The 18943-nt window shown below is 43.9% G+C and overlaps 1 protein-coding gene across 1 annotated transcript; it reads right to left on the reverse strand.

The window, feature by feature from the left end:
* Window positions 1–928: 928 nt before the first annotated feature.
* On the reverse strand, window positions 929–14037 carry LOC110523080 (dnaJ homolog subfamily C member 25). The gene is made up of 4 exons (XM_036976568.1): window positions 13654–14037; window positions 9988–10140; window positions 7499–7969; window positions 929–1236 (listed from the first exon to the last, which is right to left on the reverse strand). The coding sequence occupies exons 1-4, from the start codon at window positions 14002–14004 to the stop codon at window positions 1114–1116; spliced, it is 1098 nt and encodes a 365-aa protein (XP_036832463.1). The 5' UTR covers window positions 14005–14037; the 3' UTR covers window positions 929–1113.
* Between the last annotated feature and the right edge of the window lie 4906 nt (window positions 14038–18943).

An 18943-nucleotide genomic window follows, 5' to 3' on the forward strand; every position in this document is an offset into this window, starting at 1 on the left:
CAGAACTCCACTAATCAGGCCTTAATGGTAGACGGAAGCCACTCTTCAGTAAAAGGCACATGACAGCCCGCTTGGAGTTTGCCAAAAGGCACCTATAGGACTCTACCATGAGAAACAAGATTCTCTGGTCTAATGAAACCAAGATTGAACTCTTTGGCCTGAATGCCAAGCGTCATGTCTGGAGGAAACCTGGCACCATCCCTACGGTGAAGCATGGTGGTGGCAGCAGCATGCTGTGGGGATGTTTTTCAGCAGCAGGGACTGGGAGACGAGTCAGGATCGAGGGAAAGATGAACGGAGCAAAGTACAGAGAGATCCTTGATGAAAACCTACTCCAGAGCTCTCAGGACCTCAGACTTGGGCAAATGTTCACTTCCAACAGGACAACGACTCTAAGCACACAGACAAGACAAGGCAGGAGTTACTTCAGGACAAGTCTCTGAATGTCCTTGAGATGCCCAGCCAGAGCCCGGACTTGAACCCAATTGAACATCTCTGGAGACCTGAAAATAGCTGTACAGCGATACTCCCCATCCATCCTGACAGTTTGAGAGGATCTGCAGAGAAGAATGGGAGCAACTCCCCAAATATAGGTGTGCCAAGCTTGTAGCGTCATACCCAAGACTTGAGGCTGTAATCGCTGCCAAAGGTGCTTCAACAAAGTACTGAGTAAAAGGTCTGAATACTGATGTCAATGTTTTTTTTATTTTTACTACGGCAGCATTGTGTCGAGGCACAGATCTGGGGAAGGGTACCAAAACATTTCTGCAGCATTGAAGGTCCCCAAGAACACAGTGGCCTTCATCATTCTTAAAATGGAAAAAAGTCTGGAACCACCAAGACTCTTCCTAGAGCTGGCTGCCCGGCCAAACTAAGCAATCGTTTGGTCGGGAACACAAAAAAAAAATCAGTTTTAGCTTTGTCAATATGGGGTATTGTGTGTAGATTTAATAAATCATTTATTCCATCAATTTTAGAATAAGGTTGTAACATAACAAAATGTGGAAAAAATCAAGGGGTTTGAATACTTTCCGAATGCCCTGTATCGGTATAACACAGTGTGTATCTTTATATATTGCCACAAGTCAGGTGTGATTGTTGATCGGCATGTTGTCAATCGTCAATAAAAGTGAGCCGTCCAGGTCCTTCATTCTTCATCCACCGTCGATACCTCTTCCACCTGGGATCCAGGGCCATCTTCGTCTTCATCTCTTCCTCCTGTTCTTCCTTGTATACCTGTGTACAACAACATCATGCAATATAAATATACAAACACATAAAACCTTTTTTTTAAAGGCACCAAAGAGAAAGCATCATTATTTTTAAATGGAGACTCTCTCTCTCTCTCTCTCTCACACACCAGTACTCGGCCAGGAAACCACTCCTTGGGCTTTCACATCTCATTTTCCATAATATGAAAGTGGAATGCTTTGCAACAGATATAAATGTTCACATACAGAATGTGTTCTGTTGATATAACATTGTAATATCTGGTGCAAAGTGTTCCACTGTTTGTGTGTGTAGTCTACTACAGCTGCTACTACTACTACTACTACTACTACTACTACTACAGCTGCTACTACTACTACAGCTGCTACTACTACTACTACTACAGCTGCTACTACTACTACAGCTGCTACTACTACTACTACTACTACTACTACTACAGCTGCTACTACTACTGCTACTACAGCTGCTACTACTACTACAGCTGCTACTACTACTACAGCTGCTACTACTACTACAGCTGCTACTACTACAGCTACTACTACTACTACAGCTGCTACTACTACTACTACTACTACTACTACTACTACAGCTGCTACTACTACTACTACAGCTGCTACTACTACTACTACAGCTGCTACTACTACAGCTGATACTACTACTACCACTACAGCTGCTACTACTACTACTACTACTACTACAGCTGCTACTACTACTACTACTACTACTACAGCTGCTACTACCACTACCACTACAGCTGCTACTACTACTACTACTACTACTACTACTACTACTACAGCTGCTACTACCACTACCACTACAGCTGCTACTACTACAGCTGCTACTACTACTACAGCTGCTACTACTACTACCACTACAGCTGCTACCAGTACCACTACAGCTGCTACTACTACTACCACTACTACAGCTACTACTACTACTACCACTACAGCTACTACTACTACTACAGCTGCTACTACTACTACTACAGCTGCTACTACCACTACCACTACAGCTGCTACTACTACAGCTGCTACTACTACTACCACTACAGCTGCTGCTACTACCACTACAGCTACTACTACTACTACAGCTACTACTACTACTACCACTACAGCTACTACTACTACTACAGCTGCTATTACTACTACAGCTGCTACTACCACTACCACTACAGCTGCTACTACTACAGCTGCTACTACTACTACCACTACAGCTGCTACTACTACTACCACTACAGCTGCTACTACTACATCTGCTACTACTACTACCACCACTACAGCTGCTACTACTACTACTACTACTACAGCTGCTACTACTACTACTACTACAGCTGCTACTACTACTACAGCTGCTACTACTACTACAGCTGCTACTAACACTACAGCTGCTACTACCACTACAGCTGCTACTACCACTACAGCTGCTACTACCACTACAGCTGCTACTACTACTACAGCTGCTACTACTACTACAGCTGCTACTACTACTACAGCTACTACTACTACTACCACTACAGCTACTACTACTACTACAGCTACTACTACTACTACTACAGCTGCTACTACTACTACAGCTGCTACTACCACTACCACTACAGCTGCTACTACTACAGCTGCTACTACTACTACCACTACAGCTGCTACTACTACAGCTGCTACTACTACTACCACTACAGCTGCTACTACTACTACTACTACTACAGCTGCTGCTACTACTACCACTACAGCTGCTACTACTACTACTACTACTACTACAGCTGCTACTACTACTACTACTACTACAGCTGCTACTACTACTACAGCTGCTACTACTACTACAGCTGCTACTACTACTACAGCTGCTACTACCACTACAGCTGCTACTACCACTACAGCTGCTACTACTACTACAGCTGCTACTACTACTACAGCTGCTACTACTACTACAGCTACTACTACTACTACCACTACAGCTACTACTACTACTACTACAGCTGCTACTACTACTACAGCTGCTACTACCACTACCACTACAGCTGCTACTACTACAGCTGCTACTACTACTACCACTACAGCTGCTACTACTACAGCTGCTACTACTACTACCACTACAGCTGCTACTACTACAGCTGCTACTACTACTACTACTACTACAGCTGCTACTACTACTACTACTACAGCTGCTACTACTACTACCACTACAGCTGCTACTACTACAGCTGCTACTACTACTACCACTACAGCTGCTACTACTACAGCTGCTACTACTACTACCACTACAGCTGCTACTACTACTACAGCTGCTACTACCACTATAGATGCTGCTACTACCACTATAGATGCTGCTACTACTACTACAGCTGCTACTACTACAGCTGCTGCTACTACAGCTGCTACTACTACTACAGCTGCTACTACTACTACAGCTGCTACTACTACAGCTGCTACTACTACAGCTGCTACTACTACAGCTGCTACTACTACAGCTGCTACTACAGCTGCTACTACCACTACAGCTGCTACTACTACTACTACTACTACAGCTGCTACTACTACTACAGCTGCTACTACTACAGCTGCTACTACTACAGCTGCTACTACTACAGCTGCTACTACTACTACTACTACAGCTGCTACTACCACTATAGATGCTGCTACTACTACTACTACTACTACTACTACAGCTGCTACTACTACAGCTGCTACTACTACAGCTGCTACTACTACAGCTGCTACTACTACTACAGCTGCTACTACTACTACAGCTGCTACTACTACTACTCCTACAGCTGCTACTACTACTACAGCTGCTACTACTACTACAGCTGCTACTACTACAGCTGCTACTACTACTACTACTACAGCTGCTACTACTACTACTACTACTACAGCTGCTACTACTACTACTACTACAGCTGCTACTACTACTACAGCTGCTACTACTACTACAGCTGCTACTACTACTACAGCTGCTACTACTACTACTACTACAGCTGCTACTACTACTACTACTACTACTACAGCTGCTACTACTACTACTACTACTACAGCTGCTACTACTACTACTACTACTACTACTACAGCTGCTACTACTACAGCTGCTACTACTACAGCTGCTACTACAGCTGCTACTACTACTACTACTACTACAGCTGCTACTACTACTACTACTACTACTACTACAGCTGCTACTACTACTACAGCTGCTACTACCACTACCACTACAGCTGCTACTACTACTACTACTACTACTACAGCTGCTACTACCACTACCACTACAGCTGCTACTACTACAGCTGCTACTACTACTACAGCTGCTACTACTACTACCACTACAGCTGCTACCAGTACCACTACAGCTGCTACTACTACTACCACTACTACAGCTACTACTACTACTACCACTACAGCTACTACTACTACTACAGCTGCTACTACTACTACAGCTGCTACTACCACTACCACTACAGCTGCTACTACTACAGCTGCTACTACTACTACCACTACAGCTGCTGCTACTACCACTACAGCTACTACTACTACTACAGCTGCTACTACTACTACCACTACTACAGCTACTACTACTACTACCACTACAGCTACTACTACTACAGCTGCTATTACTACTACAGCTGCTACTACCACTACCACTACAGCTGCTACTACTACAGCTGCTACTACTACTACCACTACAGCTGCTACTACTACTACCACTACAGCTGCTACTACTACATCTGCTACTACTACTACCACCACTACAGCTGCTACTACTACTACTACTACTACAGCTGCTACTACTACTACTACTACAGCTGCTACTACTACTACAGCTGCTACTACTACTACAGCTGCTACTAACACTACAGCTGCTACTACCACTACAGCTGCTACTACCACTACAGCTGCTACTACCACTACAGCTGCTACTACTACTACAGCTGCTACTACTACTACAGCTGCTACTACTACTACTACAGCTACTACTACTACTACCACTACAGCTACTACTACTACTACAGCTACTACTACTACTACTACTACAGCTGCTACTACTACTACAGCTGCTACTACCACTACCACTACAGCTGCTACTACTACAGCTGCTACTACTACTACCACTACAGCTGCTACTACTACAGCTGCTACTACTACTACCACTACAGCTGCTACTACTACTACTACTACTACAGCTGCTACTACTACTACTACTACTACTACTACAGCTGCTACTACTACTACAGCTGCTACTACTACTACAGCTGCTACTACTACTACAGCTGCTACTACTACTACAGCTGCTACTACCACTACAGCTGCTACTACCACTACAGCTGCTACTACTACTACTACAGCTGCTACTACTACTACAGCTGCTACTACTACTACAGCTACTACTACTACTACCACTACAGCTACTACTACTACTACAGCTGCTACTACTACTACAGCTGCTACTACCACTACCACTACAGCTGCTACTACTACAGCTGCTACTACTACTACCACTACAGCTGCTACTACTACAGCTGCTACTACTACTACCACTACAGCTGCTACTACTACAGCTGCTACTACTACTACTACTACTACAGCTGCTACTACTACTACTACTACAGCTGCTACTACTACTACCACTACAGCTGCTACTACTACAGCTGCTACTACTACTACCACTACAGCTGCTACTACTACAGCTGCTACTACTACTACCACTACAGCTGCTACTACTACTACAGCTGCTACTACCACTATAGATGCTGCTACTACCACTATAGATGCTGCTACTACTACTACAGCTGCTACTACTACAGCTGCTACTACTACAGCTGCTACTACTACTACAGCTGCTACTACTACTACAGCTGCTACTACTACTACAGCTGCTACTACTACAGCTGCTACTACTACAGCTGCTACTACTACAGCTGCTACTACTACAGCTGCTACTACAGCTGCTACTACCACTACAGCTGCTACTACTACTACTACTACTACAGCTGCTACTACTACTACAGCTGCTACTACTACAGCTGCTACTACTACAGCTGCTACTACTACAGCTGCTACTACTACTACTACTACTACAGCTGCTACTACCACTATAGATGCTGCTACTACTACTACAGCTGCTACTACTACTACTACTACAGCTGCTACTACTACAGCTGCTACTACTACAGCTGCTACTACTACAGCTGCTACTACTACTACAGCTGCTACTACTACTACAGCTGCTACTACTACTACTCCTACAGCTGCTACTACTACTACAGCTGCTACTACTACTACTACTACAGCTGCTACTACTACAGCTGCTACTACTACTACTACTACTACAGCTGCTACTACTACTACTACTACAGCTGCTACTACTACTACAGCTGCTACTACTACTACAGCTGCTACTACTACTACAGCTGCTACTACTACTACTACTACTACTACTACTACTACTACTACTACTACAGCTGCTACTACTACTACTACTACTACAGCTGCTACTACTACTACTACTACTACTACAGCTGCTACTACTACAGCTGCTACTACTACAGCTGCTACTACAGCTGCTACTACTACAGCTGCTACTACAGCTGCTACTACTACTACTACAGCTGCTACTACTACTACTACTACAGCTGCTACTACTACAGCTGCTACTACTACTACTACTACTACTACAGCTGCTACTACTACAGCTGCTACAGCTGCTACTACTACAGCTGCTACAGCTGCTAGCTACAGCTGCGACTACTACTACAGCTGCTACTACTACAGCTGCTACTACTACTACAGCTGATACTACTACTACTACTACAGCTGCTACTACTACAGCTGCTACAGCTGCTAGCTACAGCTGCGACTACTACTACAGCTGCTACTACTACTACAGCTGATACTACTACTACTACTACAGCTGCTACTACTACTACAGCTGCTACTACTACTACAGCTGCTACTACTACAGCTGCTACTACTACAGCTGCTACTACTACTACAGCTGATACTACCACTACAGCTGCTACTACCACTACAGCTGCTACTACTACTACTACTACTACTACTACTACTACTACAGCTGCTACTACTACTACTACAGCTGCTACTACTACTACAGCTGCTACTACTACTACAGCTGCTACTACTACTACAGCTGCTACTACTACTACAGCTGCTACTACTACTACTACTACTACTACTACTACTACTACTACTACTACTACAGCTGCTACTACAGCTACTGCTACTACAGCTACTGCTACTGCTACTACATCAACATTACTACAGACCTCATAGTTGTCTTTGATCCAGAGCTGCCTCTCCAGTAACGTGTCTCTCTGCTCCGCCTCCAGACTGTCGAACTGAGACTGAGACATCTTCATGTTCCTCCTGATGATGTAGAGCTTCTCCTCGTCTCCGTACTCCTCTCTGCAGATGGTGAACCTGTAGATCCACTTACAGTACCAGACCACATAGGCACACAGGCAGTAAGGGAACAGGACAATCTGACAGAGCAGGATGTCCAAGATTTTAGGCTTCTGGTAGCCTCCCTTGATGTCGATCTTGTTCTTGATGATGTCACGGATGACCTCTTCTTCCTGTTCCCGGATCTCCTCTTTGGACCGTCGGTTCTTGCCCTTCTCTTTTGTCTTGTTCAGGAGACCCAGCTGCTTGGCTATCTCTGTCGCCTGGATACGGTACTTGGGGACCGTTGATAGGTAGTTGATGGCTTCAGTGTAGCTGGCCCACCAACTGTAGTACTGAAGGAGGAAAATTAAGTCACAATCAGGCAGTGGTGTAAAAATACATTAAATAAGTACTTACTGTAAGTAGTTTCTGGGGGTAGCTGTACTTTAGTATTTATATATTATTTTACAACCTTTACTTCACTACATTCCTAAAAAAAAAAAAAAAAAAATGTACTATTTACTCCACACACTCAAAAGTACTCGTTACATTTTGAATGCTTAGCAGGACAGGAACATGGTCTAATTCACGCACTTATCAAGACAACCCTACTCCCTACTGCCTCTGATCTGGTGGACTCACTAAAAAGAGAACATCCCTGGTCATCCCTACTGCCTCTGATCTGGTGGACTCACTAAACAGAGAACATCCCTGGTCATCCCTACTGGCTCTGATCTGGAGGACTCACTAAACAGAGAACATCCCTGGTCATCCCTACTGCCTCTGATCTGGTGGACTCACTAAACAGAGAACATCCCTGGTCATCCCTACTGGCTCTGATCTGGCGGACTCACTAAACAGAGAACATCCCCGGTCATCCCTACTGCCTCTGATCTGGAGGACTCACTAAACAGAGAACATCCCTGGTCATCCCTACTGCCTCTGATCTGGAGGACTCACTAAACAGAGAACATCCCTGGTCATCCCTACTGCCTCTGATCTGGAGGACTCACTAAACAGAGAACATCCCTGGTCATCCCTACTGCCTCTGATCTGGTGGACTCACTAAACAGAGAACATCCCTGGTCATCCCTACTGGCTCTGATCTGGAGGACTCACTAAACAGAGAACATCCCTGGTCATCCCTACTGCCTCTGATCTGGTGGACTCACTAAACAGAGAACATCCCTGGTCATCCCTACTGCCTCTGATCTGATAGACTCACTAAACAGAGAACATCCCTGGTCATCCCTACTGCCTCTGATCTGACGGACTCTCTAAACACACGATTAGTTTGTAAATTATGTCTGAGTGTTGGAGTGTGACCCTGGCTATCCGTAAATAAATAAAAACAAGAAAATGGTGCCGTTTGGTTTGCTAAAAATAAGGAATTGGAAATGATTTATACTTTTGATACTTAATGATATTTTAACAATTACATCCTTAAGTAGATTTAAAACTAAATACTTTCAGACTTTTACTCAAGTAGTATTTTACTGTGTGACTGAGTCATTTTCTATTCAGGTATCTTTACTTTTACTACAGTAGTATTTTAGTTTGACAGTTGGGTACTTTTTCCACCACTGCAGTCCGCATAGTTGTTCTGTAGCCTAAACAGTTTCCACTGAAAAACAGAAATGACATTTAGAGAGTTCAGAGAGTGCATCTCAGGAGCTGGGGAGGAAATGGGTTCATCGGAACCTTTCTGATTATTCACACACTGCTATGTACCAAACGGTACCATTCCTAACCTTACATTTTCCAAACGGTACCATTCGTAACCTCCAAAACGGTGACATTCTACTGCTCATGATTGGTATTGAGAAAACACACACTGCTATGTACCAAATGCCTCTCTGTTCCCTTTATAGTGCACTACGTTGGACCAGGGCCCTATTGCACCCTGTTCCCTTTATAGTGCACTACTTTGGACCAGGGCCCTATTGCACCCTGTTCCCTTTATAGTGCACTACGTTGGACCAGGGCCCTATTGCACCCTGTTCCCTTTATAGTGCACTACGTTGGACCAGGGCCCTATTGCACCCTGTTCCCTTTATAGTGCACTACGTTGGACCAGGGCCCTATTGCACCCTGTTCTCTTTATAGTGCACTACGTTGGACCAGGGCCCTATTGCACCCTGTTCCCTTTATAGTGCACTACGTTGGACCAGGGCCCTATTGCACCCTGTTCCCTTTATAGTGCACTACGTTGGACCAGGGCCCTATTGCACCCTGTTCCCTTTATAGTGCACTACGTTGGACCAGGGCCCTATTGCACCCTGTTCCCTTTATAGTGCACTACGTTGGACCAGGGCCCTATTGCACCCTGTTCCCTTTATAGTGCACTATACGAGTATGTGTATGATCCTACCTGGAAGATGGATATAGCAACCACGGTGACCAGAATGACAATCCGTACGTCCACTTTAGGTGCCAGTCGTCTCCTGTAGTAGGTGTAGTAGTGGCTGTAGTACTCTTCAGGGTGGTCCAGCATGTAGTCATAGTCTCTACGGGAGTCCTCATCCTGATACACAGGAGGAAATGGCCCTTATAACACTATTATGACGACTAGCTAATTGCTATAGGCCATGTACTAAGATACAAGTTACAAGAAGATATCTCCGTATCGGAATGATTGAGAGCTGTATGTACAGTACCAATCAAAAGTTTGGACACACCTACTCATTCAAGGTTTTTTTATTGTTTGTTTGTTTTGTACTATTTTCTACATTGAAGAATAATAGTGACGACATAAAGAACTATGAAATAACACATAGTAAACAAAAAAAAGGTGTTAAACTAATCAAAATATATTTTCTATTCTAGATTCTTCAAAGTAGCCACCCTTTGCCTTGACAGCGTTCCACACTGTTGGCATTCTCTCAACCAGCTTCATGCGGAATGCTTTTCCAACAGTCTTGAAGGAGTTACCACATATGCTGAGCACTTGTTGGCTGCTTTTCCTTCACTCTGCGGTACAACTCATCCCAAACTATCACAATTGGGTTGAGGCCGGGTGATTGTGGAGGCCAGGTCATCTGATGCAGCACTCCATCACTCTCCTTCTTGGTCAAATAGCCCTTACACAGCCTGGAGGTGTGTTGGGGCAATGTCCTGTTGAAAAACAAATGATTGTCCCACTAAACACAAACCCGATGGGATGGCGTATCACTGCAGAATGCTGTGGTAGCCATGCTGGTTAAGTGTGCCTTGAATTCTAAATAAATCACTGGCAGTATCACCAGCAAAGCGCCCCTCCTCCTCCATGCTTCACGGTGGGAACCACACACAAAGAGATCATCCGTTCACCTACTCTGCGTCTCACAAAGACACGGCGGTTGGAACCAGAAATCTCAAATTTGGACTCATCAGACCAAATGACAGATTTCAACTGGTCTAATGTCCAATGCTCGTGTTTCTTGGCCAAAGCAAGTCTCTTCTTATTGGTGTCCTTTAGTAGCGGTTTCTTTGCAGCAATTTGACCATGAAGGTCTGATTCACACAGTCTCCTCTGAACAGTTAATGTTGAGATGTGTCTGTTACTTGAACTCTGTGAAGCATTTATTTGGGCTGCAATCTGAGCTGCAGTTAATTGACCATTTCTGAGGCTGGTAACTCTAATGAACTTATCCTCTGCAGCAGAAGTAATCTGGGTCTTCCCTTCCTGTTGCTGTCCTCATGAGAGCAAGTTTTATAATAGCGCTTGATGGTTTTTGTGACTGCACTTGAAGAAATGTTCAAAGTTCTTGAAATGTTCCTTATTGACTGACCATCATGTATTAAAGTAATGATGGACTGTCGTTTTTCTTTGCTTATTTGAGCTGTTCTTGCCATAATATGGACTTGGTCTTTTACTAAATAGGGCTCTCTTCGGTATACCACCCCTACCTTGATTGGCTCTGATTGGCTCAAACGCATCAAGGAAAGAAATTCCACAACTTTTAACAAGGCACAGCTGTTAATTGAAATGCATTCCAGGCGACTACCTCATGAAGCTGGTTGAGAGAATACCAAGCCCTTGCAAAGCTGTCATCAAGGCAAAGGGTAGCTACTTTGAAGAATCTCAAATATAAAATATATTTTGATTTGCGTACATTTTTTGGTTACTACATGATTCCATATGTGTTATTTCATAGTTTTGATGTCTTCACTATTATTCTGCAATGTAGAAAATAGTAAAAAATTAAGAAAAACCCTGGAATGTTCTAAAAGTTCTGCCTGGTACTGTATGTATCAAGCCTATCAGAGTTGGAGTGCAGTTCTGCCTGGTACTGTATGTATCAAGCCTATCAGAGTTGGAGTGTAGTTGTGCCTGGTACTGTATGTATCAAGCCTATCAGAGTTGGAGTGCAGTTCTGCCTGGTACTGTATGTATCAAGCCTATCAGAGTTGGAGTGCAGTTCTGCCTGGTACTGTATGTATCAAGCCTATCAGAGTTGGAGTGCAGTTCTGCCTGGTACTGTATGTATCAAGCCTATCAGAGTTGGTGTAGTTGTGCCTGGTACTGTATGTATCAAGCCTATCAGAGTTGGAGTGTAGTTCTGCCTGGTACTGTATGTATCAAGCCTATCAGAGTTGGAGTGTAGTTGTGCCTGGTACTGTATGTATCAAGCCTATCAGAGTTGGAGTGTAGTTCTGCCTGGTACTGTATGTATCAAGCCTATCAGAGTTGGAGTGTAGTTGTGCCTGGTACTGTATGTATCAAGCCTATCAGAGTTGGAGTGTAGTTCTGCCTGGTACTGTATGTATCAAGCCTATCAGAGTTGGAGTGTAGTTGTGCCTGGTACTGTATGTATCAAGCCTATCAGAGTTGGAGTGTAGTTCTGCCTGGTACTGTATGTATCAAGCCTATCAGAGTTGGAGTGTAGTTGTGCCTGGTACTGTATGTATCAAGCCTATCAGAGTTGGAGTGTAGTTCTGCCTGGTACTGTATGTATCAAGCCTATCAGAGTTGGAGTGTAGTTGTGCCTGGTACTGTATGTATCAAGCCTATCAGAGTTGGAGTGTAGTTGTGCCTGGTACTGTATGTATCAAGCCTATCAGAGTTGGAGTGCAGTTCTGCCTTTAAGATAACATGCACAGTTCTCTCCGATAACTCATATTAAAACAGTCTTGCATGCCACTGTGTAAAAGGCTTTTTCCGCCTTGCCCTCTCATAACGCCTCCGTGTGATCGACAGCGTCATTGCATTTTGGTTCACCAGAAGTACATTCATTTCCAATGGAACGCTGCGTTTTCCTTGCAGAGGCAGTGCGTTGCAGAGTGCGTTCTGTGTGGTTCATACGTTGGATTTATCGAACGTATGCGTCAAACTGTATGCGTGGACGGTTTGGCAGAAATGTTATAAAGGTAAATGTTAAACATTTTTCGAACACCTATCCAGATGATGCTGCGTACTATTTTCCGCAATAACACCGTAGTGGTTATCGAGGCCAAGGACACACACACAAAAAAACTGTTCGTTTTTTTATTTATTTAAAGGTCGAGGTTGAGGATCCAACTTTTCTGGACCCGGCTTATCGGCGGTGCAAAATAGGCCATAGGAACTTAAAAAATACCTACCACTTCTTTCTGAAAGAACCCTCTCCCAATCCTCCTCACGCGTCAACGTAAACTCACTATTATGTAAGCATGAACCCTCCAAACTTTGCCTCGTCTGACAAAACACATTTCAGTGGATCCTCTCTGATTAGATACTGATCATCTGATTCAGAGATGACCATGTCAACCTCCAGATACATACTGCTCATCTGAATTACTACAACAACTTTTCCCAACATCTCGGGCTGCCCCTACCTGCATGTGAAGGAAAAAACCATCCCAATGATAACGACTTTGAACCTGTTCATTTACAGTATTTTTACACTAGAAGGCAAAACGATCAAATTGACTGAAGCCATTTTTTTTGACGGAGTTGAGAAAAGTGCCACATTGGCATACAGCATAAGTTGACGGTAAACGACCTGACCGGAGAAGCGGCGTTTTACTTTGAAAAGATGAGCTGAAACGAATCAAAATGTCAGGTTTCTCCACTTACCTTCAACGTTTCATATGCAGTCGCAATGAGCAGAAATTTTTGATGAGCACTTTCTCTTGTCTCGCCTGCAAGACTTGAGAATCTGTCCGGGTGATACTTTCTGGCTATCTGTCTGTAAGCCCGGGCTATGTCCGATTTAACCGCTTCCCTCGATACACCGAGAACATCGTAACAAATCTGGGTGCCACAATACAGTCCCTCGATAAGCGCCGTGGCAGACGGTACGAAAACCACCACCACAATGAATATAATGCCTATCCATTGACCACAGTTTCGACCACACTCAGTGAGTGCAGCCATTTTCACCACTTGATGAGTCGCAGAATTTGATCCACGTCTCGTCAGCAACATAAAAAAAAAAAAAAAAGTACTTCCGGGTTACGGATTTCGGAAATGTTCCCCCCAAAATTCCACACGTAGTGGTAGAAAAGTGTCAATAACCTTAATTTATTAATGATATATGACAAATAATTGTCTAAACATGAATAATGATTCAAATGTGTTCATATTTAAGTGATGTGGGTTTAAAACATGTCCCAATGTGAATCACTGTACATGGAATACAGCAGAAGCTATTCTGGATGCCGCAGTAGAAGTATTGTAGGGAAATCTCAGTTGGCTCTGTAGAATGTGTATATGGTGTCATTTCATGGGGCTCTGAATAATACGGAGTGTTGCTGGCCTTTCACTGTGGTCAAACTGCTTAAAATGGGGTGCCTATCCATGGTCCTGAAGTCAATACCTCTATATACAATCAACTATCCATGGTCCTGAAGTTAATAACTCTATATACATTCAACTATCCATGGTCCTGAAGTCAATACCTCTATATACAATCAACTATCCATGGTCCTGAAGTTAATAACTCTATATACATTCAACTATCCATGGTCCTGAAGTCAATACCCCTATATACATTCAACTATCAGAACTCAAAAAACAAACACATAAGTAATTTTTTTTTTGTCAAAACGACAATCTCAATTATTTACAATTTAATCGTAGTGAATATCATCCAGGCTATAGGTACACAGTCACCACTACAGTCACTAGTCACCACTACAGTCCCCAATTTATAAAATAAAAATTTATGGTTTAACACACTTTATGGTACATTAATTAGTTGCAATCCCTCATCAAATTAATCCATTCAATTAGTGATGGGCACCGAAATGGAAAATCTATACACATATACGTTGCATTTTACGATTCCATATTGATAACATATAGTTTTGTAGAAAATACATTGCAACTGTGTAAATGTTCACTTTTCTGAACCAGACGACTGCTTTTAATACAATGGGAAGCTCATCCACAATTGATGGACCATCAGCAGACAATTAAGTATGCTAAGCAGACTGTTTTTTATCATATGCTCAGCAGACTGTTTTACTGTTTGTTTTTTATCATATGCTAAGCAGACTGTTTTACTGTTTGTTTTTTATCGTATGCTAAGCAGCCTGTTGGAAGGTCTGTGAGAGGGCTTTGTGCCTGCAGATACAGTCATGTGTGCTTTATTCCAGAATAGTGTACGTCAACCGGAAGAATAAGGCAATAAATAGCACAATACGCCTTGATCATATCGATGTCAAACAATATCAATATCATATAGAATTATCTATTTTAGTGCCCACCACTATATGAAATAAATAACACATTTATATTTCAATATATACTGAACAAAAATATAAACGTGACATGTAAAGTGTTGGTCCCATGATTCATGAGATGAAATAAAAGATCCCAGACATTTTCCAAGCTTACTTCTCACAAATGTGTTTATATCCGTTAGTGAGCATTTCTCCTTTGCCCAGATAATCCATCCACCTGACAGGTGTGGCATATCAAGAAGCTGATTAAATAACATGATCATTACACAGGTGCACCTTGTGCTGGAGACAATAAAAGGCCACTCTAAAATGTTCACTTTTGTCACACAACCCAATGCCACAGATGTCTGAAGTTTTGAGGGAGCATGCAATTGGCATGCTGACTGCAGGAATGTCCACCAGAGTTGTTTCCAGAGAATTTAATGTTCATTTCTCTACCATAAGCCGCCTACAATGTCGTTTTAGAGAAGTACGTCTAACCGGCCTCATAACCACAAACCACGTGTAACCACGTTAGCCCAGGACCTCCACAACCTGCGGGATAGTCCGACACCAGCCTCCCGGTCAGCTGATGAAACTGAGTATTTCTGTCTGTAATAAAGCCCTTTTGTGGGGAAAAACTCATTCTGATTGGCTGGCCTGGGAGGGCATAGGCCCAGCCACTGGGGAACCAGGCCCATCCATGGCTGCGCCCCTACCCAGTCATGTGAAATCCATAGATTAGGGCCTAATTCATTTATTTCAATTGACTGTTTTCCTTATATGAACTGTAACTCAGTAAAATTTTTGAAATTGTTGCATGTTGAGTTCATATTTTTGTTAGAGTATAATTTAATTATCAAGCATATTTCTTAATTTCATCAGTCTGCTGCATCATTCAAGCTTAACATTTGAACTTCTTTCCACTAAGTAATTTCCTCTCTCATAACTCATGTAAAACAGTCTTGGATGCCATTGTGAAAAAGTGTATTCATATTGCCCTCTCAAAAGACTGCTTTAGAGAACAAGCACACAATCACCAACTGCCACTGGTTTTTAAAAGGCCGAGGCTGCGGATCAGACTTTTCTGGTCTAGGCTTCCCGGCGGTACAAAATAGGCCATAAGAACTTTTTTAAATACCCACCGCGTTTTTCTGAAAGGACCCTCCCCCATTCCTCACGAGTATGAACACTTTCAGAAGGCACTGTATGTCCAATATGAAAGAAATATTGTATTTAAGATGATTTGCCACTTTTAAGGGCCACACACTGAGAAGAGACGGCCCTCTGGGTGTAAACTCGGTGGATTTGGAAACTAAAAGTGTTCCAGACGAGAATCAACCCCCCCTTTTTACTGTGACACAAAAGTACAGAACATAGTGTGCGGTGCAATATATATATATATATATATCTCCAATGTATATTTATATATATATCCAATGTATATTTATATATATATCCAATGTATATTTATATATATATCCAATGTATATTTTTGGGGAAATGTTAACTGATTGGACAAGATGGGTTGCAAGATGAGCAGTGACTCTCCTTGGTGTGTAAACTCTAGATTTGGAAAGTAGAATAGCTCCTGATCCTGAGTAGAGTGGACCCCACTAGCTCCCGAGTAGAGTGGACGCCACTAGCTCCCGAGTAGAGTGGACCCCACTAGCTCCCGAGTAGAGTGGACCCCACTAGCTCCCGAGTAGAGTGGACCCCACTAGCTCCCGAGTAGAGTGGACCCCACTAGCGCCTGAGTGGACCCCACTAGCACCTGAGTAGAGTGGACGCCACTAGCTCCCGAGTAGAGTGGACCCCACTAGCTCCCGAGTAGAGTGGACCCCACTAGCTCCCGAGTAGAGTGGACCCCACTAGCTCCCGAGTAGAGTGGACCCCACTAGCTCCCGAGTAGAGTGGACCCCACTAGCGCCTGAGTAGAGTGGACCCCACTAGCTCCCGAGTAGAGTGGACCCCACTAGCGCCCGAGTAGAGTGGACCCCACTAGCTCCCGAGTAGAGTGGACCCCACTAGCTCCCGAGTAGAGTGGACCCCACTAGCTCCCGAGTAGAGTGGACCCCACTAGCTCCTGAGTAGAGTGGACCCCACTAGCGCCCGAGTAGAGTGGACCCCACTAGCGCCCGAGTAGAGTGGACCCCACTAGCTCCCGAGTAGAGTGGACCCCACTAGCTCCCGAGTAGAGTGGACCCCACTAGCTCCTGAGTAGAGTGGACCCCACTAGCGCCTGAGTGGACCCCACTAGCTCCTGAGTGGACCCCACTAGCTCCTGAGTGGACCCCACTAGCTCCTGAGTAGAGTGGACCCCACTAGCGCCTGAGTAGAGTGGACCCCACTAGCTCCTGAGTAGAGTGGACCCCACTAGCTCCTGAGTAGAGTGGACCCCACTAGCTCCTGAGTAGAGTGGACCCCACTAGCTCCTGAGTAGAGTGGACCCCACTAGCTCCTGAGTAGAGTGGACCCCACTAGCGCCTGAGTAGAGTGGACCCCACTAGCTCCTGAGTAGAGTGGACCCCACTAGCGCCTGAGTAGAGTGGACCCCACTAGCTCCTGAGTAGAGTGGACACCACTAGCTCCTGAGTAGAGTGGACCCCACTAGCTCCTGAGTAGAGTGGACCCCACTAGCGCCTGAGTAGAGTGGACCCCACTAGCTCCTGAGTAGAGTGGACCCCACTAGCTCCTGAGTAGAGTGGACCCCACTAGCTCCTGAGTAGAGTGGACCCCACTAGCTCCTGAGTAGAGTGGACCCCACTAGCTCCTGAGTAGAGTGGACCCCACTAGCTCCTGAGTAGAGTGGACCCCATTTTCACTGCGACAGAATGCAAAGGCAATTATGTACAGTCCAATAAATGAAGAGTACACACACAAAAAATATTGTTGACCATTTAGGCTTGAAAAAAACGTATAAATTAATTACATATCTAAAATAGATGTAATTATTCTTTGTATGATAACTAGTATAAAATATATAGATAATTCAGCAAATTTCATTTACAAACAGGGGTTGGGTAGGTTACCTTCTAAATGCAATCTGTTACTAGTTATCTGTCCAAAATGTTAATCAGTAACGTAACTTTGGATTACTCAAAATCTGTAAAATAATCAGATTGTTACTTTTAGATTACTTTCCATTAGAAGACAAAAAGGAATATTATCAATTGAAAGACGTTTTTTACAGAATCAATCAATGTTAGAGTTTACATACACTACATTGACAAGAGTATGTGGACACCCGCTCGTCGAAAATCTCATTTCAAAATCATGGCCATTAACATGGTTGGTCCCCCCCTTTGCTGCTATAACAGCCTCCACTCTTCTGGGAAGGTTTTCCACTAGATGTTGGAACATTGCTGCTATAACAGCCTCCACTCTTCTGGGAAGGTTTTCCACTAGATGTTGGAACATTGCTGCAGGGACTTGCTTCCATTCAGCCACAAAAGCATTAGTGAGGTCGGGCACTGATGTTGGGTGATTAGGCCTGGCTCACAGTCAGCGGTCCAATTCTTCCTAAAGGTGTTTGATGGGGTTGAGGTCAGGGCTCTGTGCAGGCCAGTCAAGTTCTTCCACAACGATCTCGACAAACCATTTCTGTATGGACCTCGATTTGTGCACAGGGGCATTGTCATACTGAAACAGGAAAGGGTCTTCCCCAAACTGTTCCCACAAAGTTAGAAGCCTAGAATTGT

This window comes from Oncorhynchus mykiss, chromosome 5 (assembly GCF_013265735.2).
Source record: "Oncorhynchus mykiss isolate Arlee chromosome 5, USDA_OmykA_1.1, whole genome shotgun sequence".
Lineage (NCBI taxonomy): Eukaryota > Metazoa > Chordata > Actinopteri > Salmoniformes > Salmonidae > Oncorhynchus > Oncorhynchus mykiss.